The sequence below is a fragment of the Bos javanicus genome, chromosome 3, assembly GCF_032452875.1.
Source record: "Bos javanicus breed banteng chromosome 3, ARS-OSU_banteng_1.0, whole genome shotgun sequence".
NCBI lineage: Eukaryota > Metazoa > Chordata > Mammalia > Artiodactyla > Bovidae > Bos > Bos javanicus.
The window spans coordinates 79,618,647-79,645,995 of record NC_083870.1 but is presented as its reverse complement, the minus strand read 5'-3'; the positions used below and the strand labels follow the sequence as shown (position 1 = coordinate 79,645,995).

The 27,349-nt window shown below is 38.0% G+C and overlaps 1 protein-coding gene across 2 annotated transcripts in view; it reads left to right on the top strand.

Annotated features, from left to right (window-relative positions):
* PDE4B (phosphodiesterase 4B) overlaps positions 1-27,349 on the top strand; it is a 546,831-nt gene that overhangs the window by 85,226 nt on the left and 434,256 nt on the right. The window contains exon 1 of one of the 2 annotated variants that reach the window (XM_061411704.1): positions 3,510-4,242. The exons of the other annotated variant lie outside the window; for it this stretch is intronic. Coding sequence (XP_061267688.1) covers positions 4,007-4,242 — 236 coding nt within the window. The 5' untranslated portion in view covers positions 3,510-4,006. Of the gene's footprint in view, positions 1-3,509; positions 4,243-27,349 lie in introns of those variants that run through there. 2 annotated transcript variants of the gene reach the window in all.

Here is a 27,349-nt window from a genome sequence, read left to right as displayed (position 1 = left end):
AAGGAACTTTTCAGCCATTATCACTTCCAATATTTTCTGGGGTCCTTTCCCTCTCTCTTCTCCTTCTGGTACTCCTATAATGTGAATGTGGTGTGATTAATGTTGTTCCAGAGGTTCTCTGAGGCCATCTTCATTTTTTTTTCACTCTTTTTTCTATATTCTGTTGGCATTGTTTTCCACCATTCTGTTTTTCAGATCACTTAACTGTTCCTCTGCCTCAGTTATTCAGCTATTTATTCTTTCTAGTGTGTTGTTCATCTCTGTTTGTTCTTTAGTTCTTCTAGGTGTTTGGTAAACATTTCTTACATCTTCTCCTTTCCATTTCTGAGATTCTGGATCATCTTCAATATCATTATTCTGAATTCTTTTCCTGGAAAGTTGCTATCTCCGCTTCATGTAGTTGTTTTTCTGGAGTTTTATCTTGTCATTTTATCTGGGATTTATCTTCTGCCTTTTCATTTTTATTAACTTCATGTGATGTGGTTTTCATTCTGTAGGTTGCAGGATTGTAGTTCTTGATTCTTTTGTCTGCCCTCTGGTGGATGAGGCTAAGAGGCTTGTGTAAGCTTCCTAATGGGACGGACTGGTGGTGGGAAAAACTGGGCCTTGCTCAGGTAGGCAGGGCTATGTTCAGTAAAACTTTAATCAAATTGTCTGCTGGTGGGTGGGGCTGTGTTCTCTCTCTATTAGTTGTTTGGCCTGAGCCAATTCAGCCCTGGAGTCTACCGGCTCTATGGTAGGGTTAATGGTGACCTTAGAGCTTCTCTGGTGGTTCAGAGGTTAAAGCGTCTGCCTGCAATGCCGGAGATCTGGGTTTGATCCCTGGGTTGTGAAGATCCCCTAGAGAAGGAAATGGCAACCCACTCCAGTATTCCTGCCTGGAAAATCCCATGGACTGAGGAGCCTGGTAGGCTACATGTGTCCATGGGGTCACAGAGTTGGACACGACTGAGCAACTTCACTTTCACTTTCTCTTTTCAAGAGAGCCCCTATCCCTGTGGCAAGCCATGGCCAACCCATGCCTCCACCAGAGACTCCAACACTAGCAGCTAGGTTTGGTTTAGTCTTGTGTGAAGTCACTGCCCCTTTCCACTGTGTCCTGGTACATGCAAGATTTTGTTTGTGTTTTCTAAGAGTGGAGTCTGTTTCCCCCAGTTCTGTGAAAGCCCTGTAATCAAATCCTGCTTCCCTTCAAAGTCAGATTCCCTGCAGGTTCCCAGTCCTTTTGCTGGATCCCCAGACTGGGAAGTCCGACATGGGGCTCAGAACCTGCACAACAGAGGGAGAACTTCTTTGGTACTACTGTTCTCCAGTTTGTGGGTTGCCCACCCAGTGGTATAAGATTTGATTTTATCATGATTGCACCCCGCCTACCATCTCATTGTGACTTCTCCTTTGTCTTTGGACATCTTTTTTTTTGGTGGATTCCAGAGTCCTGTTGATAGCTAATCAACAGCTAGTTGCAATTTTGGTCTTGACTTTACATAGTTTTGAAAATCTTTCTTTTAGGATGATTCTTAAAATTTCTTTAACTAGTACATTGATTGTCATGGTATGAAAAGTGAAAGAATAATGTGAAATGTCACATAATGTTACATAAGTTGACAATAAGAATTAGAAAGTAATTGTAATTCTACCACTATTCTTCTTTTGGTATGTTTATGTCAACATTTCCTCATCTGAATCCCAGTTCACATACAGCTAAATCTGGGTTGTGAAATTTGCTATAATTTGGGGAGAGGTAAAAATCCCTGAAATGCTTATTGTGTTTTGGCAGCCTTTAAAAGTGAATAAGAGAAAGACTTCAAATTGCTAATTCATTTTTTTGCAAATAAGTCACTCTGAATATTGGCAGTATCACATATTCCAGTTTTATATCCCATTATTGTTGGGAAAAGTTTGACTTTGTTTTCATAATGAAGTAAATAATAGATAGTTTTAACTACATTTTTCTCCCATAATATTACTAGACATTACTAACAACTCATTCTCAAATAGAGCAGTTAAAATATCTTCAAATCTATAAAGTGCATGTGCTAGGGCTTAGCAGGACAAAATGACTATGTTAAGCTCTCTTATAATGGAAGAACACTCAATTGGGAATCAGAAGGCCTGGGTTTTAGCTTTTCCTCTAATATCAACTACAAAAAAGGACTTCGGACAAGTCGTTGACAGTTTCTAAGTCTGTGTCCTGGTCTTTAAAATGAGGAGCCAAACAAGGTGATTACTGGGATTCACTCAAATTTTGAAATTTCATGACTTTGCTTTTGTTCAATAATATACTTTTACTATATTATTGCAATACTGATATCTTTCCAAGGCAGTACCTATAAGCTAGGAGTTTAAATCCTTCCTGTTAAGTTTAAACCATTTCCCCAAGGGCTGGAGTGGGACTTATTTTTTCCTGTGCACAGGTCATAGTCTGTTCTTATTCAGCTTTTAGATATTTAACCAGAGTATTTGACACATATAAATGATTTTATTATAAAGGTGAAAGTTCTCACACATTAGAGAAAAATTAAATTTCTTGCTTTCTCACTGAAGTCTTGCTGTGAATCATTCCTGAACTGTCACTCTCGCTGGCTAGCCCTAATTCTGCCTTGTCAAATTTGTGTGAGATCAGGCTGGCCTGGTAGTAAGTGTTGCCGGTACAGAGTTTCATAGCATCTGTATACTTAAGCACCACACTAGTCTTTTCACTTCTTTTAAAGTGTAGAAGCTGCATGCCAGTATATTTCTAAATGAAATTTCAGGTTGCAATGATCTGCTTTGGAATTTGAGACATTTTTGGGGGCTCCCCTACCCATATGTCTCATTATGCCTTGTGAACCAAGTACACACACACTAGCAAGTTAAGATACCCACACACAGACACTATTGTTTACATCTACCCATATGTGTGTGTGCACACACATGTGTGCATGATGCTTGACTTTGGACCCTGCACTTATAATGGGGAGCATTAATTTCTCCTGGTTGTTACCTCCATTTCCATTCTAGACAACTTTGCCTTTTGGAAGTGACTTTACATCTAACAGAGAGTGGCTGTTGTGGGTACCTCAGGGACAATGAACTTAAGCAGAAGAATGAAGGTAATTTTTATTGGATTAAAGATTAGTCTTTAAATTCCTTAGGGGAATGAACCAAATCTAATGTTTTTCTGTTATGTTTCTAAACCTAATGTTTTCCTGACTCTTTTTATATTGTAGTTTTATATCTTCTGGAGAGGAGAGAGGGGAAAAAAAGCTTTAGCAAATCAGTTCTTTCATTCAGAAATCGAATTTGGAGGGGTCTGTTTTAGCTAGGCTCTTTGACAGTGTCTGATTTAATGTTTTTGCTGATGATGCGAGTGGCTTCGCAAATGTGAAAATCTGGGTGATGGAGGGTGTTGTTGAGGGGGAAACAGAGTGCGGTTGTTTAAATAGTCCTGGGCCAATAAGTGTTTGGTGGGTGGAGTTACTGTTGTATGCATTACAGAGAAAGATAATTCTGAATGAAGACTTTAACATCACACATGCTGGCTGGGCTCTGGTTCTGTGCTTTGTGCAAACAAAAATGAGTGACTCAGTGACTAGGTTTTGCTTACTATCCATTAGTGGATGCAGCGTGTTTGAAAAGATTTCTTTAAAAAAAAATGCATGTAAAGGATTTATCAGAAGCCCTCATGAATATTTCATGAGTTGATATATTCAGCTGAATGAATTCAGCGAGTGTCAGTGTGTAGCTTGCAGACAAACCTCATCCACAAGGAGGCTACTGACATAGGAAGCACTTTGGCGCATTTTCAGAAGCAAAGCCAGGCTGATAAAGCTCCTTGTGACAGGCTGACTTGCCATTCTTCGATTATGCTGCTCCTGCTCTAAGCAGCTCCTACTTTGGAGCCACAGCTTCCTAAATTAAACTGGGAACAGTTTGCAGACTTACCAGCCTCCTAACCTGCAGCTGTGTCTCTGCTATGTTTGACATTTTTGTTTTGGATGGTGAAAGCCAGCACTCCATATAAGACATGACAGCAAAAGATTCTTCAAAAGAACTTACTGCCTCTGAATCTGAGGTTTGCATAAAGACATTCAAGGAGCAAATGCACTTAGAGCTTGAGCTTCCGAGACTACCGGCAAACAGACCTACATCTCCTAAAATTTCTCCACGCAGTTCGCCAAGGAACTCACCATGCTTTTTCAGAAAGTTGCTGGTGAATAAAAGCATTCGGCAGCGTCGTCGCTTCACTGTGGCTCATACATGGTAAGAAGGGATTTGGTGGTGTTTGGAGTGCTTTTGACTAGCAACAGTGATTTAGAAATGTAGCAAATGGAATATTTGAATTTTGTTCATAATACAGTCCTCAAGTGTGAGGTGAGTGGAGAGCAGGTCCGCTGAAGAATACATAGTGCTCTGTGTGTTCATGTCACTGTGCCTAGCTGTTTCCAGATAAAAAAGGCTCTCACTGGAGAGAGTCTTTAAAATTACTGCTTATAAAAAACACCTAGCTAATTCTAGGGCAACTGAGTATTGAAGGAGTTTTAAAATTCAGTTTTTAATCTCTGTGGAGGTGATTGGTGACTTTTTTTGTGTGTGTTTTTGTGTTGATGTTGATGAGTTTTTCTGATAGTATATTTTTGGTACAAAAATAAATGATTCAATCTTGGATTTGTTTCTTAAAACAATGTATAAAGTCAAACTTAATTTATGGCATTGCCATATTGTAGTATGTCAACTAGTGATTTTGATTTATTGCCTCTGTCTTTACACTTGTTAAATAAAGGGAAAACTAAATTCCCACTTCTGAAATTATGTGATTAATTAATTTAATGTATGATTCAAATTGCTATTATCTTTGAGATTCTTATTGTAAAAAAAGTGACTTAAAATTTGTAGATAATAATAAATAAACTCCCAATTTACTTGGGAATGCCAAGTAAATAAATCCAAGAGCCCTCTATAAAAACTGTACTGAGCCTTTAATATATATAATATGCTATATACAACAGAGTAGTTTCCTTAAACCAGTATAATAACAAAATACAAGAGAAAGTACAAAAGAAATTGAACTTTAATTGCAAAAGCTAGGCTTTTTCAGATTTCTTTGAATATTATACTTTCTTTCAGATTAAAATACCCTTCAAAATTGGGTACCTATAATTTTTATTTAATAGGGACCTTAGCAGTGAAGGGAGCTATTACCTCTTAAGGATAATTCTAACACACTGATTTTGTCTGCATCTTAGATTGCCAACCAACATTATAAACTGAGGAGATCCTGTTTTTTAAAATTATTATTTACTTGAACTCTGTTTTTTACTCATCTGAAGTGTTTGTCTGCCTGATCTACTGCACAGTATATTGGGAAATTCAAGTTACCCCTAGAAATATGTAGCTTGCCTTTGATAGACACCACATGTTAAGGCCAGTATTCATGCTTTACTTAGCTAAAAATGATATGGTTATTTTTGTTTTCTGAGAATGCAATGTTGTTGACTTAATTGCTTTATTGGCAAACTTTTTTTTTTGATCACCTTTCTGATGAGTTAAATCTTATTATTCAATTATAATCTCATACTTGTAGAGTACATGTGAGTAATTTTCTCAAAACCGACCAATGGTAGCATTTGTACAAAGAGAAGATTTATATGTAAGGATGTACTGCTTTGAAGAAGTCCTCTCTCATGATTTACCCCACCCCTAAAGTGTATGTATTTTCATATAGTTTGCTAAGTAGTATAACTGAATAGGAGGAAGGTATATAGTTATATTGCTAATTAGTTCTCATAAAAGGAATAAAGGTGAAAAACATACAATTAATTGACTCATGTTTTACTAATTGGTTAATATTAAACCATTATTTTGACTAGACGGACATTTAATGTTAACTAACTGATTCTCAGATAATGGTGAATCTTCATAAAACCTTGGTAATATTTCTTTATTATAGAGTTCCTGAATATAACATGACCTTTCTTTTACTTAGAATAGATTTTGGATGTAGCAGGAAGGTAGAGCTATAAATACTGATTTTGTTTTCAAAATAACCCAAAGTTTAAAATGACTAAAGAGCCAGTTTCACTCTTGCATTATACAAATTTTCTTGCAGCAAATTACAAAAAGAACAATTAAATGGTATTTGAGATAACTTATGCTATTAAAGTGATCTTCTTCTAGCTGAGTTAAAACAAAAATTTCCACAAATTGCCAAAAATAAAAAAAAAGCCCATATGACTTTAATATGATGTATCATAAGTTTAAAGAATCCATTAATCATCAAACTTACAAAATAACTTTAGTTTGACAATGATTCATTTTCACCCATTTTTACCTCCCAGCTCACACACTCTTCTTGTATTTCTTAATAAAGGTATATCGTAGTTTCTTTTAACTTCTTATTAAGTCTCTATTTATGTTTATTTTTTTCTCAGTGCATATTTAATATTTTTCAAATTTTTTTTTCATGGAGCATTCAATGAAATTTTCTTTTCATAAAATACAAACATATGTATTTGAATGACTTTTTCACTAACCTTAAAAATTATGTACTCCTTTTTTAAAAGCATCATATGTAATTTACATGAGGAAATAAGAGCATAAGTACTTTATTTTTGCCTCTTTGTCATGATGAAATGTAACCATTCTTTTCATGATCAACAATTAGTATTTTCCAAACCATGCATTTAAGTTAGTAATTCCAGGATATGCACTTAGAAGTCTCTAAAAACATGTTATTACTTTACAGTAGACAGTAGACATCTTTTAAAAAGACTGGATTGTTTTGATCCCAGCATTGAAATTAAAGTAATTTTCATGATGAGCTAAACAATGCAGAGGATGCAGTTTATATCTAAACCCACTGAACAGTTTTTTTTTTTATCTTCAGTTATTTGTAGATTTCATATTTTTTTCAGATGAATGTATAGTTCTGATTTTGAAAACCCAAGTTATGAAGTGTGGGTTAATGGCAGAAGATTTAAGAAACACTTATGAAATACTGACTCTGTGATTCTTTTTAAAATATCTGAACAAAGATAAATATTCAGTGTCTTTTCACTAATCAGAGTATTGATGCAGTCCTAAATCTGGAAGGAATCTGGGTGATTTATCTAGTTGCTTTCTTTTACTCTTGGGCAGGACCAGTTACTCCATCTTTGACACATGGGAATCTAGCCTATTTTTAAGACTGGAAAAAAAGTTCTAGAACCTCACTTAGTACACAGTCTTACTACTTAATAGTCCTGGTATTGAAAATTATATTGGTCTTCAATGGATATTAAGAAAAAACTTATAATTACTTGCATGAAAATGAAGATCATTATTAACCAGTCCTAGGATTTTTTTTTTCTCTCAACATATATAATTGAGCTCTGCTGTGAGCAAGAAAAGAAAAAAATGCTGATTCGATCTACGTGGATTCCAACATCGCCTATATTTTCGGTTCTTTACTAGGATATTCACACGTATTATCTCATTTAAGTTTTATTAGGAGAATAGGAATACTCTAATATTACATGCTGCATTTATAAAAATGTTCTGAATTGCTTTAGTTTCTTCCAAGTATTTCTATTCCCTTAATTATTATTTGACTGTGTACCATTATCCCAAATTTCTAAATTCTCCTTTGAATTCTGAAACCCAAAAGTGGACACTCAAATCCATGTTAGTTGATATGAGACAATATAGATTTTTTAAAAATTTGTCCTACACTTCAAAGCATCAATGGAATGTCAAGCATTGGTGAACAGGGAGAAGGGAAAATTCATCCCTAACCCCAAATCAGGGGTGGAAACTCCTGAGACATAACCTTATCCTCCTTGTCTTATGTGGTCTGCTTGTTCTTATTTTTTTTTTTTTCAAATTTGAACTTTTTATTTTGTATCAGGATATAACAATTAACAATGTTGTGTGGCCTGCTTGCTCTAGACTTACACTTGCCACCTGTAGCTTTGTCAGCCTTCTCTCCTTTGCTCATGTTCCAACCTCAGTTATCAGTTCTCCTACATCATCAGCAGCGTGATGCTCTCTGATGGAAGCTACTGGTGATGGTCCTGAATGCATTTCAGGCCTAACACACTGCTCTTGAAGAGCAAGTGCATTAGTGAACACCACCACTCTCTGTCTGTCTGTCCATGCTTGCATGTGGGATATGCTTCACAGAGGACAGTATACTTTCAGAGTTAGTATTAGAAAGAAGACTTGTTTTTTTTTTTTTCCAATTCCCCATTTAGTTCTACCTAGACCTTGGAAATATTTCCTCATTTTTATGAAAGTTCATGAAATATAAACTTCTGTGCCTAATATTTGACCACAAAAGTATGAAAAGACATAGTTCATACTCTGAAGGAACTTGCTTACACCTGAAAAGACAAAGCTAGAATAACTGGAGAAGAGTGAAAAGAAAATGTTTAATAGTACATGTTTAACCTTTCTCTAAAGCTTTGGGCACATTTACTGCCTTATACAATTTAGTCCTAGTTTGTGAGCTAAATCTAAATCTGTGCCTTGTGTTATTTCTTATATTTCCTGAATTATTTCCTAGCAGTATGGAAAATTTTTGAAAAATATCTGTGCCTTTAAGTACTTACTGATTACATTTGATTGAACAGAACATTTGTTGAGAGCCTACCATGTTCTGGGTGCCACTCTGGGAGAAAGAGTCCTCACCTTCAGAGAATGCTCGTGCCCCATGGAAGACAAATGTAGGCATTAAGAATTAATCAATGGTATGTGTATAATGCTAATGAAGAATGACACTCAACTTGTAAGAGCACAAGAAGAGATAAATACTGCTAGAGAGTGAGTCAGTGTGTTAGGGAAGGTTTGGAGAGGAGATGACATTTGTGTGGGGTCTTGAAGAATGATTAGGAGTTTTTCAGAAGAGTGGGCAGAAAGGGCAATTTTTTTGGCCAAAGTGACAATAATAAAATTCTATCAACCAATAACAATAATAATAACTCATTTATTTTGTACTTAGAATGCATCTGACGTTATTTTAAATTATTTACTTATTTTTGTGCCATGATATATGGTAAAAACCATTGCAATATTACAAAGTAATGATCCACCAATTAAAATAAATAAATAAATAAACAAAACAAGCAAAAACATCCAGGTTATGTACTGATATTTCCATTTTATTGGAAAGGGAATGAAGCATAGGGAGGACTAGTTATTTGCCTAAGAGTACACGGCAAGTAAGGGGCTGAGTTGGGATTTAACTCAGAGGATGGTGGAAAGTGAATAAAGTTCATTGGAGTTATAGCCTTAGGTGCAAGGTTGGAGTGGGCCTGGAGAATCCCGGGGGCTGGGGAGCCTGGTGGGATTACATCTATGGGGTCACACAGAGTCGGACATGAGTCAAGTGAGTTAGCAGCAGCAGCAGCAGCAAGATGGGAGAAGTGACTTAGCAGCAGCAGCAGCAAGGTGGGAGAGAGGAAGTCAGACTCTTCCTGGAGATTGGAGTCACACTCTAGGGCTTCCAGTATTGTGAACAGACTTGGGGATTTATCCCATCATCAGCAGAGAGCCACTGCAAGGCTATGAGAAGGGGGTTGCCTTAAATAGCTTTTACTTTGGAAAGGTCTTTGCAGGCATTGTGGAGAATGGATTGGAAGGTGAGAGGATTTAGAAGCCTGGGGTAAAGGGAGAATGTTCATTTGAGAGATAATGACTTCTAATTATTGTGTATGTTCCATAGCATCAAAACTATGCTTATAACATTCTTTATGACTTAACAAATTATGGTTTATGGAAACTGGGAAGAAAAGTCTGAAAATTCTGTATGCCTTGCATTTATCACCTCCAGCATGGTGCTATGCATAGTTCTAGTTAATGCACTACTTCCAAATGCATCAAAGAATCTTAGCAAACGTGCTAGGGAGGATGACTGCATCCAGGGAAAACCGATTAGCTCAGTCCAAATTTATTAGAGGTGCTTTTTGTTGTGTTTGTGTATAATCCTGGTGAGTTTTTTTTATAGAAATTATCTATGTCTGCCATCTGATCTCAATGCCAGTGGAAATCTATGCCTCATAGCCCTATTCTATTGCTTAATCAGGGCAACTGTTTTCTCAGTAATGCAAGTCTGTAAATGGTGTTTTTCTGGCCTTTTAGTGTGTACAAGTCTTCAATATATTGGATTTTAAAAATACTTACTGGAGAAAGGGCTTTGAAAGTAGTGATGACAAACCCCCTGCCGGGAGACACATTGGAAGGTGACCCAGCAGGCGTGCCAACTGCCCAACTGCTAAAGTTTAAGTTCTTTTGTGAAATTCCATTTGCTTTCTTTTCCCATTCTTCCTCCTTTCGGTGACTCCCAGTTTTTAATCCTTGGATATTTATTGTGCTTCCTTCTGGAGCATCACTGTCAAGTCACCTGCAACATTATACTTGTAGTATTTAAATGATTCCCAGAAAAGTATCTAAAATGCTTGCCATGGTTCACAAGGCATTACATTTTCTGGCTCCAGAATACCTGTGACCTCATCTCTGATTCCCCAGCCATGTTAGGCTCTTTTCTGTTTTTCAACAAACCTTATATGTTTCTACTTCCGGGCCTTTGTTTGATGTTGCTTCTGCCTGGAAGTCTAGTTCCCTAGATGTTGACGTGGTTCACTATCTCACTTCCATCCAGGTTTCTACTCAAACCTCACTTGGTAGAGAGGCTTCTGCTGACCCCTTCATCTAAAAAAAGCACTGTTTGCTTTCTTGTCCCCTGTTTTGCTTTCTTTATCTTCTTGGGTGTTATTACCTGGAAATATATTGCTAGAAAAGACACACTTGTTTGTATGTCGTTTTTCTCTTCTATTGTCTACCAATCTAGCAAAATTGCATGACAGCAGAGATTCTGTCTTGTTTACTGTATCCTGGGCACCTGAAGAAAGGCTGGCACTTAGTATATATTTGATGAAAAAATAAAAGAAAAAATGAATATAAGTCCCTATGTCCTATTTTTTTTTTATTCTTCTAGCACTTTCCCTTTAGCTTATTATGAAGGAAGAGAAAAGGAAAGTTAGTTGATACTCTATAAGCGCCCTTACTTCATCCATCTCTTAATAGTTGTTTCCCTTTTTGCTGGTAGGGCTACTCTAACTTGCTTTCTGTTTTGTGTTCTGTAATACTGTAGGTACAAGTTTAATCATGATATCTCACTAGAGGCTAGGTGTTTTACATGGTAGCCTATTTAATTAAGCCACTGTGTACAAACCACACTACCTAGCCTGTAGTGCTGTAAAGTAAATATTTGTCTGTAGCACTGTACAATTATTATTTGCTTATTCTTCATGCATCAAACAGCACATCAAATAGTTGGTGTTTCAGCTTAGGAAAGCTCTCCATATCTCTTATTAACTATCTGAGTGGAAGCATCATAGAGACAAACCTATTTGTTGTTTGGCCTTTAAAATATCTGCATATTATTTGTTAGAATGCTTCATTATTGATCATTTTCTACTAATGCAGCATCTAAAAAATATTAAGCTTTCTGAGCTTTTGATAGAATTTTCCTGGGGAACTTGGAAGAAAGAGTCCATTCCTTGCAGAGTAAGGAAATTGTGAATTAATAACCATTGTATTCTAGAAAAGACATCCTCAGGAGCAAAAATTTTCACTTGGTTCTGTTTCATTTTTTTCTGGACTGAGAGGTTGGGACCTCTGTCACTCCTAGTAATTTGTTTGACAGAGATATGTTTGAATCCCACTGTGTACTTTAAGTTTAAAAAATAGAAGTGATTTGTTGACCTTCTCAAATTGCTTGAAGTTCTTCTTGCTAGAACTTAGACATTTTGTCTTATAGGGAGAATATGAATGACTGCTTCTCTCGACCTTTTGTGGAAAAGAACACTTGTCACTAGGCACGCTCTCCTGACAGACAGAGTATCCCCTCCTTCACCCTATAGCCTCACAATATCAACTTCAGCAAATAACGCAGATTGTAAATAAACGAGGAGGGGGTAATACGGCTTTCAGAAAAACTGCTTTCAAACTGTATTTTGTGAAGCATTAGTGTTCTAGGACCCATTTTGGGAATTCCTTGAAAAATAAGATAGTGATGATCTTTTTGCTGATCCTGGGCCCAAACAAAGAAACACGGATGAATCTGGGGGAATTTCGGGAAATTTGGGGGAGTACAGATTCCATAATCTCCAAGTGTCTGAAAAACCACCAATGTAAGAGATAAAGGAGTAGATAAAAAATTCCTGGGTAGCTAATGCTTGGTAGAGTCATAGACATTTTCAGACATTAAAATTGTATGCATCTAAGATGTCCAGGAATGGCAGCAGAATAAATGAGGAAGGTGGACATAATTTGGGTCAAGGAGAGGTTACTGGTAGTGAGGATTTAAAATTTCAAGAAGTTGAAAGAATAGTAGTAGTATAATGAAACCTTCTACTTCGATTTACTGATTGCTAGTGGTTTTCCACATTTACTCTATCTCTGTACCTCTCTCCATATTTAAATGCTTATATATGCTTTCTTTACTTTCAAGGGAGTGCACCTGGATGGAAAGCATTAGTTTTGGATAAAAAAAAAGCACCTCATTTTAAAGTGTAATTATTTCCATTTAATTAGCATGTTCTCATATCATAATTTGAGTTTAATTCTTAATAATTGACTAATGTCTTGACAAGTTATAAAAAGTTTGTGGCCCATTTTTATTTTATTTTATTTTTAAAAAATTTTATTTTATTTTTAAACTTTACAATATTGTATTGGTTTTGCCAAATATTGAAATGAATCCGCCACAGGTATACATGTGTTCCCCATCCTGAACCCTCCTCCCTCCTCCCTCCCCATACCATCCCTCTGGGTCGTCCCAGTGCACCAGCCCCAAGCATCCAGTATCATGCATCGAACCTGGACTGGTGACTCGTTTCATATATGATATTATACGTATTTCAATGCCATTCTCCCAAATCATCCCACAGTGATAGTGAAGGGTTGTTGGTGTTCAGTCGCTCAGTTGTGTCCGACTCTTTGCAACCCCATGGACTGCAGCATGCCAGACTTCCATATCCTTCACTGTCTCCTGGAATTTGCTCAGATTTATGTCCACTGAGTTGGTGATGCTATTTAGCCATCTCATCATCTCCTGCCCCCTTTTCTTTTTGCCTTCAATCTTCCCCAGCATCAGGACTTTTTCAGTGAGCTGGCTCTTTGCATCAGGTGGCCAAAGTATTGGAGCTTCAGCTTCAGTTCAGTTCAGTCACTCAGTCATGTCTGACTCTTTGTGACCCCATGAACCACAGCACGCCATGCCTCCCTGTCCATCACCAACTCCTGGAGTCTACCCAAACCCATTTCCATTGAGTCAGTGATGCCATCCAACAGACTCATCCTCTGTCATCCCCTTCTCCTCCTACCCTCAATCTTTCCCAGCATCAGGGTCTTTTCAAATGAGTCAGCTCTTCGCATGAGGTGGCCAAAGTATTGGAGTTTCAGCTTCAACATCAGTCCCTCCAGTGAACACCCAGGATCTGATCTCATTCCTTCCAATAAATATTTAGGATTGATTTACTCTAAGATTGACTAGTTTGATCTCCTTGAAGTCCAAAGGACTCTCAAGAGCCTTTTCCAGCACAATTTGAAAGCATCAATTTGTTGGCCTCCAGACTTCTTTGTTGTCCAACTCTCACATCCATACATGACTACTGGAAAAAACCATAGCTTTGATTATATGGACCTTTGTTGGCAAAGCAATGCCTCTGCTTTTTAATATGCTATCTAGATTTGTCTTAGCATTTATTCCAAGGAGCAAGCATCTTCTAATTTCATGGCTGCAGTCACAGTCTTCAGTGATTTTGGAGACCAAGAAAAGGAAATCTGTCATTGCTTCTACTTTTCCCCATCTATTTGCCGTGAAGTAATGGGACCAGATGCAGTGATCTTAGATTTTTGAATGTTGAATTTTAAGCCAGCTCTTTTTTCACTCTCCTCTTTCACCTTCATCAAAAGGCTCTTTAGTTTCTTGTCACTTTCTGCCATTAGAGTGGTATCATCTGCATATCTGAGGTTGTTGATATTTCTCCCTGCAGTCTTGATTCTAGCTTGTGATTCATCCAGCCTGGCATTTCATGTGAGGTACTCTGAATATAAGTTAAATAAGCAGGCTGACAGTATATAGTCTTGACACACTTCTTTCCCAATTTGGAACCAATCCGTTGTTCCATGTCCTTATGGACCTAGCATCCCAGGTTCCTATGCAATATTGTTCTTTATATCATTGGACTTTACTTTCACCACCAGACACATCCAAAACTGAGAGTTGTTTCTGCTTTGGCCCAGCTGCTTCATTCTTTCTAGAGCTATTAGTAATTGCCATCAGCTTTTCACCAGTAGTATACTGGATACCTACTGACCTGGGGGGGCTTATTCTGGTATCATATATTTTTGCCTTTGCATACTGTTCATGGGCTTCTCGTGGCAAGAATACTGGAGTGGTTTGCCATTCACTGCTTGAGTGGACAACTTTTTTTTCATAACTCTCCAATATGACTTGTCTGTCATGGGTGGACCTGCATGGTGTGGCTCATACTTTCAAGCCCCTTTGCAATGACAAGGCTGGGATACATGAAGGGGCGTGGAGGATTAGAGATATCTATAATATTAATAGTTTATAAGTAATCTTGGTGACAAATTGTTGGTTTTAGGTACTTGAAACTACTTCTAAGAGGATGGGTGTCAGTAGCATTTTTTTTTCTTCCCTCTGAAAGAGATGTTACTTCTTTCTATAAAACTATAAGACATAACATGAATATGGAAAACTGTATTTCTTAATGTAGTACAGATGAACTTCTATCATTATATACTTTTGATGTTATCTTCAATTTTATTTTTACAGTTGATCTTTTTTTTATGTTATATTATTTGGAGTCAAGTAAGTTAGCTAACTCATTTGAAAAGACCCTGATGCTGGGAAAGATTGAGGGCAGGAGGAGAAGGGGACGACAGAGGATGAGTCTGTTGGATGGCATCACCGACTCGATGGAAATGGGTTTGGGTAGACTCCGGGAGTTGGTGATGGACAGGAAAGCCTGGCGTTCTGCAGTTCATGGGGTCGCAAAGAGTCAGACACGACTGAGTGACTGAACTGAACTGAACTGAGGTTTGGTTTTAATATTTTGTCTTGAATTGCTATTGAAATTTTAGACTGGTTAATTCTCTGTCTTGGACCTCAGTTCCTTCATTTGTAAAGTGGAGAAAATAGCCTCATATTTAAATATTTTCAAATGTTAATTTAATTTAAGCATGTATTTGTTAACTGTCCTGCTATCTATCTATCTACGCATCCCACTATCTATCTACTACTTAGTGAAATACTTTATGCATTATAAGTCACATAATAGATACTACTGTTTAACTATCTTACTAAATCTCTAAACATACACAAACATTCACATTATTGTCAGCCTTGGTTGGTAAAGCAGAAATTATTTTTCATCATCTGAAAAGCATATGCTAAGTCACTTCAGTCGTGTCTGACTCTGTGTGACCCCATGGACGGCAGCCCACCAGGGTCCCCTGTCCCTGGGATTCTCCAGGCAAGAACACTGGAGTGGGTTGCCATTTCCTTCTTCAATGCATGAAAATGAAAAGTGAAAGTGAAGTTGCTCAGTCGTGTCCGACTCTTAGAGACCCCATGGACTGCAGCCTACCAGGCTCCTCCGTCCATGGGATTTTCCAAGCAAGAGTACTGGAGAGGGGTGCCATTGCCTTCTCCGATAGCTGGGTATTAAATATGCTAGTTTGAAAGAGTCAAAGTGCACTTGCATTTGTAAAAAAATAATTTTGTAATATTCACAGTGTGACCATTACTGAGGAAACAAAATATCATTTATTTATTTTCATGTGATAATCACATTCTAATGGACCAAGCTAAACTGTATTGAAACGCATATCAGAAGATCTAGTGTGAATAGCTTACATCCCTAATAAGAAACTTTATAGCCTTGTCTGGCTGCTATCAGCAACATATTTTTAAAAGCCATATGCAAAAGAGATAGGAACAGAAGCACTTTGATGTAATTCCATCCACTTGCACCAATAAGCTTGAGAGCAAAAAGAAAAAAAAAAAAAGTATGAGAAGTTGCCTTGTCTATTTCAGGATCCTACATATAAAAAGCCAATATAGGATTCAGTGAACAAATGCCTTGGAAAAATTCCAGTGTCATCAAAAACTCATTTTTCTCAAAAACTCTCCTTGCTACTCTTCATATTTATGCACAAATTAATAAGTACAGACTGTTTGTCACAGCACAGAGAATCTGAGAGTGCTTTTGTGGCTTATTTGGGCCACAGTTACCTCAGCAGTCAATTTATACAGGAAGCCTCTTTTTCACCATCAGAACTATTTAGGCCTCCTGAAGGGAGGTCTAGGAAGGTAGGACAAAGAAACTCAGGGATCCAAGTCTCTCTTGCTGATGATGTCTTAACTGCCCAAGACTTCCTCCTGAGATGTTACCATTGAAATTCACACATGGATTTTAACTTGCTGGGGATAATCATGGCCTTTGTCCTTACCTGTCATCCTGCTCAGCCAGGACTGAACTCACCCAGAAAATATGGCTGTGTCTCTAACGTGCTCATATTTACCAAAACAACATGAATCTTTAGGAGGCTGGGTGGTGCAAAGAGCACAGCATTTGAATCTCAACTCCACCTTTGACCAGATACTAGGTTTTAAGCAAACCATTTAACCTTAGTTCCACTCTCTGCTTCTGCAAAATTAGAAAAAGACTACTTGTGTCTCACTAGGTCTCTATGAAGACTGAAAGAAGTAATGTGTGTACAGTGCTTAGCATAGTCCTTGGCCAATGAAAGGTAATCAGCAGACTTCATTCACTAATGTATCCAGAGCTTATGATTTCATATAAAAATTATAATATATGTATAGTAATATAAACTAAATATTTGTATGCTGCTGCTGCTGCTAAGTCACGTCAGTCATGTCCGACTCTGTGCGATCCCATACACTGCAGCCCACCAGGCTCCTGTCCCTGGGATTCTCCAGGCAAAAATACTGGAGTGGGTTGCCATGTCCTTCTCTAGTGCATGAAAGTGAAAAGTGAAAGTGAAGTCGCTCAGTCGTGTCCGACTCTTCGCAACCCCATGGACTGTAGCCTACCAGGCTCCTCAGTCCATGGGATTTGCCAGGCAAGAGTACTGGAGTGGGTTGCGATTGCCTTCTCCAAAATATTTGTATAGCATGGTTTAATTAAATAAGTTTTCATTGAGCAATGCTGTACATATTAAATACATTCTTTTTAGACTACCTAGATATTACTTAATTTCACAGGATAGTATGTTATCTTAAAGCCCAAATTAAATGTTCTTACAACAGTAAAATAAAATTTAAAAAGAAAAATAAATCACTATGCATTATGGGGTTTAATCACTCTCATTTTTCACAGAGACGACTGCAGATGACTTTGGCCATAAAATGCTGTTTATTCTTTAAAATGCCTGTTATCTTCCTGAATTTGGTGCTTGTCTCCATTAATGAAACTAGATGCCAATGAAACACTTTTTCTCTAAGTGAATTTGAATCAATTACTATTAAAAATATAGTGTTATTTTCAAAGTACCAGAATGTGCCTGCAGTTGTTTTCCCTAGTCAGTAGAATCTAACCTCCTAGTGATTTGTTTACATAAGAAAGTTTATTCACAAGAGGCGATGAGAAAAGAGCTTAAGACCTAGAGTCCTAGACTCTAGACATGCATCCTGGCGCCACCACTTACAAACTGTTTTGCTTTGTCTTGTTTTGTTTTTTGAATGGCAAAGGGATAGTCATTTAACCTTTTGGACGTGAAACTTACTCATCAGTATAGATAAAGCAATTATTTCCTTATTCATATATGATATTTATAAAATTAATTAGAACAGTTGAAAAACACAAAGAATTGGAACTTGTTTTCTGAAAGAAGAGGAAATATACATTAATAGAGCCGAAAGTAATGATAAACTATTGCTGCTGCTGCTGCTGCTGCTGCTGCTGCTAAGTCACTTCAGTCGTGTCCGACTCTGTGTGACCCCATGGACGGCAGCCCACCAGGCTCCCCCGTCCCTGGGATTCTCCAGGAAAGAACACTGGAGTGGGTTGCCATTTCCTTCTCCAGGGCATGAAAGTGAAAAGTGAAAGTGAAGTCGCTCAGTCATGTCTGACTCTTAGCGACCCCATGGACTGTAGCCTACCAGGCTTCTCTGTCCATGGGATTTTCCAGGCAAGAGTATTGGAGTGGGGTACCATTGCCTTCTCCGAAACTATTGCTAATGAGTATGAAATGCTGCAGGTGTATTTGGGTTGTATGTAAAGAACATGGTGTTAATAAACACGATTAAATACCATGAACATTGTCTTATAAACATTTTATTTTACAGAAAGAAGAGGAGTTTCTGCTGTATGGGACCATTTAAGGGAGAGACAGTGTGGAGACGGGGACTAGACTAAGTGGTGCCTTTGGGTCTTACTACCCTCATTGGTCTTCACATCACTTTCATGCTTCCTGCAGAAAGATAACAGAAAGCTCAGAAAATAATATTCAGTCCAGGGAAAGTTGTATTTAACCTTTATCCAGATGCCTTTACAGCATTTAAGTCAGATTGCTCTGTTTATCTTGGTTGTTTCCAGGAATATTTAAGGGATGAAAGCAGAAATAAAGGTTATGGCTTCTCTTTTGACAAAGACTTCCTTCTCACATTATCACTGATCAGGTTGATTCTGTCTCTGAGCAACTGAAAGACAGTAAAAGATTATACCTTTAAGACAAGGGGTTCTCTGTTCAAGCAAATTTATACATCACCGAAAAATGACTGTCCACATAAACTCAAAGTTTTGTGACAGTGCAAAATAAAACACTTTCAGGTTTCCAAAGGATTATGCCAAATTTCTGATTCTGTCCAAATTAATAAAAATAAGATTTTTAGGAACCTATCTGGCAATTGTAGATTAAATTAAGCAGCTGCTTCATCTGAATAAAGCTTTGCAGAGTCTAATATTATGAAAGAGCTATCTTTCATAAACACAGTACTTGCTTGGGATTCAGTGGATTTGGGTTTTAATGCCAGCAGCATCCCAAATGCCCAGTAAGCACATATACATACATTTGCCACTGGTAGCTTTTTTGTCAAGAGGGATTAATAATCACCTGGGCCTACCATCCTTACTTTATGCATTATGGTATGAATATTGAATGCCAGTGGTTATAGAGTGCTTTGGTGTTCTGCAGAGTCACTTGGCAAAGACATTCAGGAGAAAAAAAAGGCTTCTAAGTAGTCTTATACATATCAGATTTTTGAAAATGTGATTCAACTTTAAAATGCATTAATAGATTTTATATTTTATGTGAACCTTAAAAATGGCTTTGCCAAGTATTTAGTACTTGGGAAGTTTGGATTTTAAGTTTATATTTAGAGTTTCTCAAGCATTACTATAATTGTGTATGTTAGTCCTTTTTTAATGCACCCCCCCCCCGCCAACATTGCTTAGTGAATTAATTCTTTGTAGCATGCAGTTTTTCTTTTTTTTTATTCCAATAAACAAATGTATATGGTTTAATGATGCAAATATAATATGCCTTGCCATTAAAAATCTCTGCTGCTGCTAAGTCGCTTCAGTCGTGTCTGATTCTGTGCAACCCCATAGACGGCAGCCCACCAGGCTTCCCGTCCCTGGGATTCTCTAGGCAAGAACACTGGAGTGGGTTGCCATTTCCTTCTCCAATGCAGGAAAGTGAAAAGTGAAAGTGAAGTAGCTCAGTCGTGTCCGACTCTAGTGACCCCATGGACTGCAGCCTACCAGGCTCCTCCGTCCATGGGATGATTTCTAGGCAAAAGTACTGGAGTGGGGTGCCATTGCCTTCTAACCCAAAAATGTATATAGTAATTAAGTATGTGAAATCATTTTATTTGATAGATACAAGTATTAAAAGTATACAGGTATAAAATAATAATGCTCTCTCATGACTACTGAGAGGGGTCAACCTAATTTTGAAACTAAAAATCTACAGAGCAATGGTGGTGCTCCCTTTTCCAAATGCCTGTGAACTTTGGATCAGCATCTGTTGTGATGACTTATTTTTGAGAGTCAATCAGTATAAGTATAGTGACCTGTACTTGGCAATATAATATACCGGCATGAGGTCAGATATTAGCAGACTGCTGGTGTGAGCAAGCAGAAAATATGCTCTAAGAGAGAAAGGAGCAAGATAGAAATATTTTAATATTATAAATAAAAAATGAAGCAATAATATGAAAATGATACCACATATACCTTATATTATTTAATGGTCACCTCTATTTAAAATGGGGAAACTGAGATTCATGAGGTCAACTGACCAATGCTAGGTAACCAAGCTACAGAGTAGTAAACCAAGAATTAGCCCATATGTTCTGGTTTAGAGTTACACATCTTATATATTGACAAGGTTCACAGATTCAATGAACTTCACACAACCCACTCCACTTCCGCCTCAACCCCCAACTCCCAGCTCCTATGGGAAAATCTAGAGTTATCATACTCTCATGTCCCCTTATTAAAAGGCTTCTCACAGTGAGGGCTGACAAATTCATTTGCACTTAAGCGTAATTGACTCATGGGTTTTAATGTGTTATTCCATTTTTCGAAATAAACAGTAAACCAGGAGAATTAATCTCTGCTTGTAGAGTTTGACACATTAGATAGCAGAGGCAAAGGAAGTATTTGGAAGGATAAAAGGTTGTTTTCCAGTCCCCTCAGGGCCTGGGACACAGAGGATGGGCAGAATGTCCCAGGCATGTAATTGTGTTTGCAAACCTTTTATTCATTCACCGAATTATTCATACCACCTACCTGTTCCATACCCATGTTACCTGTCTTCCTTCCTATCTCTGTGGATCAGCTCTGTGTACCTGGTTAAGGCCAATCCCTCCCTTCTGACCCTCAAAGGGCTTTGCTCTTGCACTTGTCCTTGCTGTCTCTGCGTCATTGGTTTTCCATCCTATTAGATTATGTCTATCTGGCTATAAACACTTTAAAACTCTGTCCTTTCAAAGGTCCTCTTTGACCCCATGCACCCCTCTATCTACTACCTTATATCTGTTTCCCTTTACAGCAAAACTCTCCAAAATAATAGTCTCTAGGCTATAGACAGAGATATAGACTATAAACTATATGTCTATAGACACATAGATTATATAATAATTTATATGTCTCACTATACTTTGGCTACTTGATGTGAACAGCTGACTCATTGGAAAAGACCCTAATTCTGAGAAAGACTGAAGGCAGAAGGAGAAGAGGGTGACAGAGGATGAGATGGTTGGATGGCATCACAGATTCAAGGACATGAAATTGGTCAAACTCCAGGAGATGGAGGCCTGGCCTGCTGCAGTCCACGAGGTTGCAAAGAGTTAGACACAACTTGGGGACTGAACAACAACAAGTCCTTTTTTGAAAACTTTGAGTTTTGCCCTCACAACTCCACTAAAAGTGTTCTTACTGAGGTTATGAAATCCATGTGACAAATCAAATGATCAACTAGCAACCCTCATCTTGCTCAGCTCATCAACAGCATATCATACAGTTGGTTACATCTTCTTTCTTGAAACATTGCCTTCACTTGGCTTCCTGGACACTGTAATCTCTTTCCTTTCTCAGAGGCTGTTCTTTCTCAATTTCCTCAGCTTGTTCCTCTCCCCAAACTCTAAACATTGGAAGGTCCCCAGAGGAATGTGGTCTCTCTCTGTTTTGTCTGCGCCACTCCCTAGGCCAAGTATCTCCCTTAGACTCATGACGTTAAATAATATCTGTGCACTGATGATTACAGTTTGTGTCTTTAGATAGACTTTCTGAACTCCAGACCTATGTACCTGTCCAACAGCCTTCTTGACAGCAAAACTGAGCACGTCCGAAACCGACATCTTAATTTTGACCCCTGACATCCCACCCCTGTTGCAATCTGTTCCCAGTCTTCTCCATCTTGGTAAAATGCAATTCCATTTTTTTTCCCTAATTGTTCAGGCCAGAAATCTTGGAGTCTTCCATGGCTCTTGATTTTCTCTGATATTTCACATTCCAAATGTATCAACAAATTCTATCAGCTTTGCTTCTGCAGTGTCTTCAGAATCTGACTACTTCTCATCACCACCACTGCTGCCATTCTGATCCAGGTTACCATTAGCTCATACCTGGATGATTTAATTAACCTCTTGCCTGATTCTCCTGCTTTCCACCCTTTCCTCCTTATAAGGTATTCCCCACATAGCTGCCACAGTGATTCTTTATAACATATGAGCGATTGTGCCACTACTCTATTCAGAATCCTTCAAGGGTAGCCCATGTCACTCAGAATGTATGTGCCATAGGTGCAAGGCCCTATTGGTCTTGCCTAGAGATCTCATCTACTTCTTAGACTTCCTTCTCCACCGACACCATTCCAGACACACTGATATACTTGCTGGCCTTCAAACAGTCTCAGCAGCATCCCTTATCAGGGTCTTTGCCTTTTTTGTTATCAAAAAAGAATATCTCCTAGATATCTATATGGCCTTCATTCTTTTTTCAGATCATTGCTTGAATTCATCTCATTGGAGAGAATCTTCCTGACCATGAATATAAAACCAATATAAAATAGCCTTCCACTCCACTACTCTTGCCTGGAAAATCCCATGGACAGAGGAGCCTGGTAGGCCTCAGTCCATGAGGTCGTGAAGAGTTGGACACGACTGAGCAACTTCACTTTCACTTTTCACTTTCATGCATTGGAGAAGGAAATGGCAACGCACTCCAGTGTTCTTGCCTGGAGAATCCCAGGGATGGGGGAGCCTGGTGGGCTGCCGTCTATGGGGTCACACAGAGTCGGACACGACTGAAGCGACTTAGCAGCAGCAGCAGCAGCTTATCCTTAGATCTGCTTTGATTTCTTTATACTACATATCCATACCTGATGTACAGCTCTACATCATTTTCTGTATGTAGATATCTACATCCACAGCTATATTCGTGTCTGTATTTACATCGTCTCTATCAATCCATCATCTACCTTATTGTCTGCCTTTTCCCACTAGAATATAAATGCCCTAATGACAGAGACTTTGTGTATTTTGCTCATCGTAAATCCATAATACAAACTAGCACATTGTTGTTGTTCAGTCACTAAGTCATGTCTAATTTTGTGACCCCATGGGCTGTAGCACGGGTTCCTCTGTCCTCCACTATCTTCCAGAGATTGCTCAAATTCATGTCAGTTAGCTGGTTATGCTATATAAAAATCATAGCTTTGACTAGACAGATATTTGTCAGCAAAGTGATAGCTCTGTTTTTTAATATGCTGTTTAGGTTTGTCATAGCTTTTCTTCCAAGAAGCAAGTGTCTTGTAGTTTCATGGCTACAGTCACTGTCCACATTGATTCTGGAGCCAAAGAAAATAAAATTTGTCACTTCTTTTACTTTTCCCCCTTTCATTTGCCATGAAATGATGGGACAAGAAGCCATGGCCTTAGTTTTTTGAATGTTGAGTTTTCAGCCAGCTTTTTCAGTCTCCTCTTTTACCCTCATCAAGAGGCTCTTTCGTTCCTCTTCACTTTCTGCCATAAGGTGGTGTCATCTGCATATCTGAGGTTGTTGATATTTCTCCCAGCAATCTTGATTCCACCTTGTGATTCATCCAGCCTGACATTTTGCATGATGTACTCTGCATCTTCCCTGGTGGCTCAGAGGGTAAAGCGTCTGCCAGCAATGCGGGAGACCTGGGTTCAATCCCTGGGTCAGGAAGATCCCCTGGAGAAGGAAATGGCAACCCACTCTGGTACTCTGGCCTGGAAAATCCCATCAATGGAGAAGCCTGTAGGCTACAGTCTATGGTAGGCTACAGTCTATGGGATCACAAAGAGTCAGACCTGACTGAGCGACTTCACTTTCACTTTCACTCTTCATCGAAGTGAAATAAGCAGGGTAACGAAATAAGCCTTGATGTACTCCTTTCCCAATTTGGAACCAGTCTGTCGTTCCATGTCTGGTTCTAACTGTTATTTTTTGATCCACATACAGGTTTTTCAGGAGACAGGTAAGGTGGTCTGATATTCCCATCCTTTTAAGGATTTTTGGCAGTTTGTTGTGATCCACACAGTCCCCAAGTTGAATAGAAGAAGTCCCCAAGTTGAAGCATTGAGTCCCCAAGTTGAATAGAAGAGAGAAATGTGAACAGATTCCCTAAAATACAATGATAAATATTAAATAATTGTAGTGATGTTATAATAGTAAAATAACTCCCCCTCAAAGAAGCAATTTTATATGCAAATATACATTTTAAAAAATTAAAAAACCTTAAAATTTGATAATAGATTAAAATGAGAGAGGTGAGAGATCTACAGGAAATATAGAAAGTATATTGAACTTATAATAAGACTTTTATTCCTATTCTGATTACATTATTTACTAGTTGTGTGATCTTAGGCAAATAAATAACCTAGTCTTTTCCTCCCATTATACCCACTAGGCCATCAACTTTATTTTTGTGAAGGTTAAGTCAAATAATATGATGTATAATAGGCATTGAGTTGATATTATTTTTCTTTGTTCCCATATGCAATAATTCTCTTTACAGTCACAGGTTAGCCCTCTATAATCTGTTTTACTCCTCTATCATTTCTCAATTGCTTTCTAAATTGCTGCCTCATTGACTCTCTTCTGTTTTCTTCCTACAAGAATTTTTAGCATCATGTGATAATATAATCAACCTCACCAGCCTGTCAAAGATTAATCAACCTTCTCTCCTTGCTTTCAGTTCAGTTCAGTCGCTCAGTCGTGTTTGACTCTTTGCGACCCCATGAACCGCAGCACGCCAGGCCTCCTTGCTTTACCTATGTACATATAAACTGGCGAGTCCTTTAGCTATATTTCTAAGGGCAGAAAGTTGAATCAATTCTCAGAATTATAGGACAGTAGTATATGTATATTATTCTTTAATTGATCAAACCAGTCAGTCCTAAAGGAAATCAGTCCTGAATATTCGTTGAAAGGACTGATGCTGAAGCTGAAGCTTTAATACTTTGTCCACTTGATGTGAAGAGCTGACTCATTAGAAAAGACCCTGATGCTGGGAAAGATAGCAGGCAGGAGAAGAAGGGGATGACAGAGGATGAGATGTTGGATGGCATCACCAACTCAATGGACATGAATTTGAGCAAGCTCTGGGGGATGATTAAGGACAGGGAAACCTGGTGTGCTGCAGTCCATGGGGTCGCAAAGAGTCAGACACGACTGAGTGACTGAACAACATTCTTTAATGAGAAGTATGTTTATTTGACTCACACTAGAACAGTGGTTCTTATCATGCCACTAATATGTCATGAATCAGCGAGAGTGAAAAGGGTATTCATAGAGTAAATGCAGTGTGAATTGCACCTAAGTATAGATTACCATGCCATCCCCCCACCCCCACACCCCGCAACCCCGGGCTACAACCAGACTATTAAAACAACAGCAGCATGAGTATTTTTAGGACAGAGTATCACAATTGTAAATGTTTTTTGTAGGACATTATGTAGAAGAAAAAAGAAAAAATATTGGAAATAATTGTATTAGATTCATTTCTTTGAGACCGGGTGCTGTATCTGTTTGTTTTTTTTTTTTTTTTAATTGGAAAGGATTTTATATTATTTTGTTTTTGTTTCCAGTTTTATCAATGTATAATTGACATATACCATTTATACAATGGCAGAACATATGTGCATATGTTAAAGTATACAGCATGTTGATTTTATATATATATATATATGTTTCAAAACAACTACCACAATTATTTAGTCTTATTTACTTGCATGCTATCTGGTAAGTGACTATTTAACTGATTTTCTTATTTTTTTTCTCTCTAAGGTATCTATATTTTTGTTGTACATGAGACAGACCTATTTTTGTCCCTGTTTTACCCTTGGGGTATTGGCAAGGCAGAGGGTGATATAATAATATAACATCCAAAATTATAAGATATGAGGAAATTTACACACATACTGTTTGTCAAACAATTAGAATATTTCTAAAAACATGAGTGGATGTATAATAGAAATTAACAAAATGAAAGACAACCCATTTTTTTGTTTTTTATATAAACAGAGAATTTATATATGGTTTTCAAGGTTATGGTAGTTAAAACTTATTTGTTCTAGGTACTCAGCTGAGAAACTGATTAATTAAAGACTAGAATTTACAAGTGTTTTCTTTTTCTATTATAATTATGGCAAATATCAAGAGTTATCCATGGGGTCGCAAAGAGTTGAACACGACTGAGTGACTGAACTGAACTGATCAAGAGTTATGTCTTACCACTTTTTGCCGGGGTCCAAAGCCTGTTTGTTAAACTTCTATGCACGACTTTTTTATCCAAGTTTTCACCAGTTGGAAACTCTTAAGGGTTGTTTAGTTTTCAATGAAAGAATCTTTGATGGAGTTTATGTCCTAAATATTTTCTGGTTTTGCAGTAGCATACATCAGACATCGCTATTGTGTTTGGATTGGGATTTTCATTTTTAACATCTTCTCAATTCTCTAGGCATTTATTGTTTCCATCTGGTCCTCATAAAATATTTCACATTTGTGATGCAGCTCAGGCTCCTGCCCAGAAAGCATCATTGTAATTCTATCCATGACTCCGGTTTGATAGAGTAAATACGTTTTTAACTCTGCGTTTTTTTGTTTTTACTTTTTTTTCTTCTTTCTTAAACAACACTTGATTTTAGTGATGTATTTCTCTTTGGAAACAATCACAGTGCGCACACTGGGCCAATGTGCTTGCACCCCACTGCCTTCTGTGTATTTCAAAGCTGTGAGGGCAGGAGAAGGAGCTACACTGTGAGGCCAGTACAAGAAAACTTAGCAGTCGTCACACTTGCTTCGCGTTAAACACGCTGTTCTCAGTCATCACAGATGGAGGGGATATTTTCAAAGACTCAAACATTTTCTTTAAATAGCCCACAACTAGGAATTCCCCTGGAGAAGGCAATGGCACCCCACTCCAGCACTCTTGCCTGGAAAATCCCATGGATGGAGGAGCCTGGTGGGCTGCAGTCCATGGGGTCGCTAAGAGTCGGACATGACTGAGCGACTTTACTTTCACTTTTTCACTTTCATGCATTGGAGAAGGAAATGGCAGCCCATTCCAGTGTTCTTGCCTGGAGAATCCCAGGGGCAGGAGAGCCTGGTGGGCTGACGTCTGTGGGGTCACACAGAGTCGCACACGACTGAAGTGACTTAGCAGCAGCAGCAGGAATTCCCCTTTCACTGTTAAGTAGTAGGTTCTAGGGCACAGTTCAAGCAATGTTCAAGTTTCTAACAAACTTGAACAAAACTTTTGTATTTAGTTAGGTGCTCAGCACATGTTTGTGAATTTGTTTGGT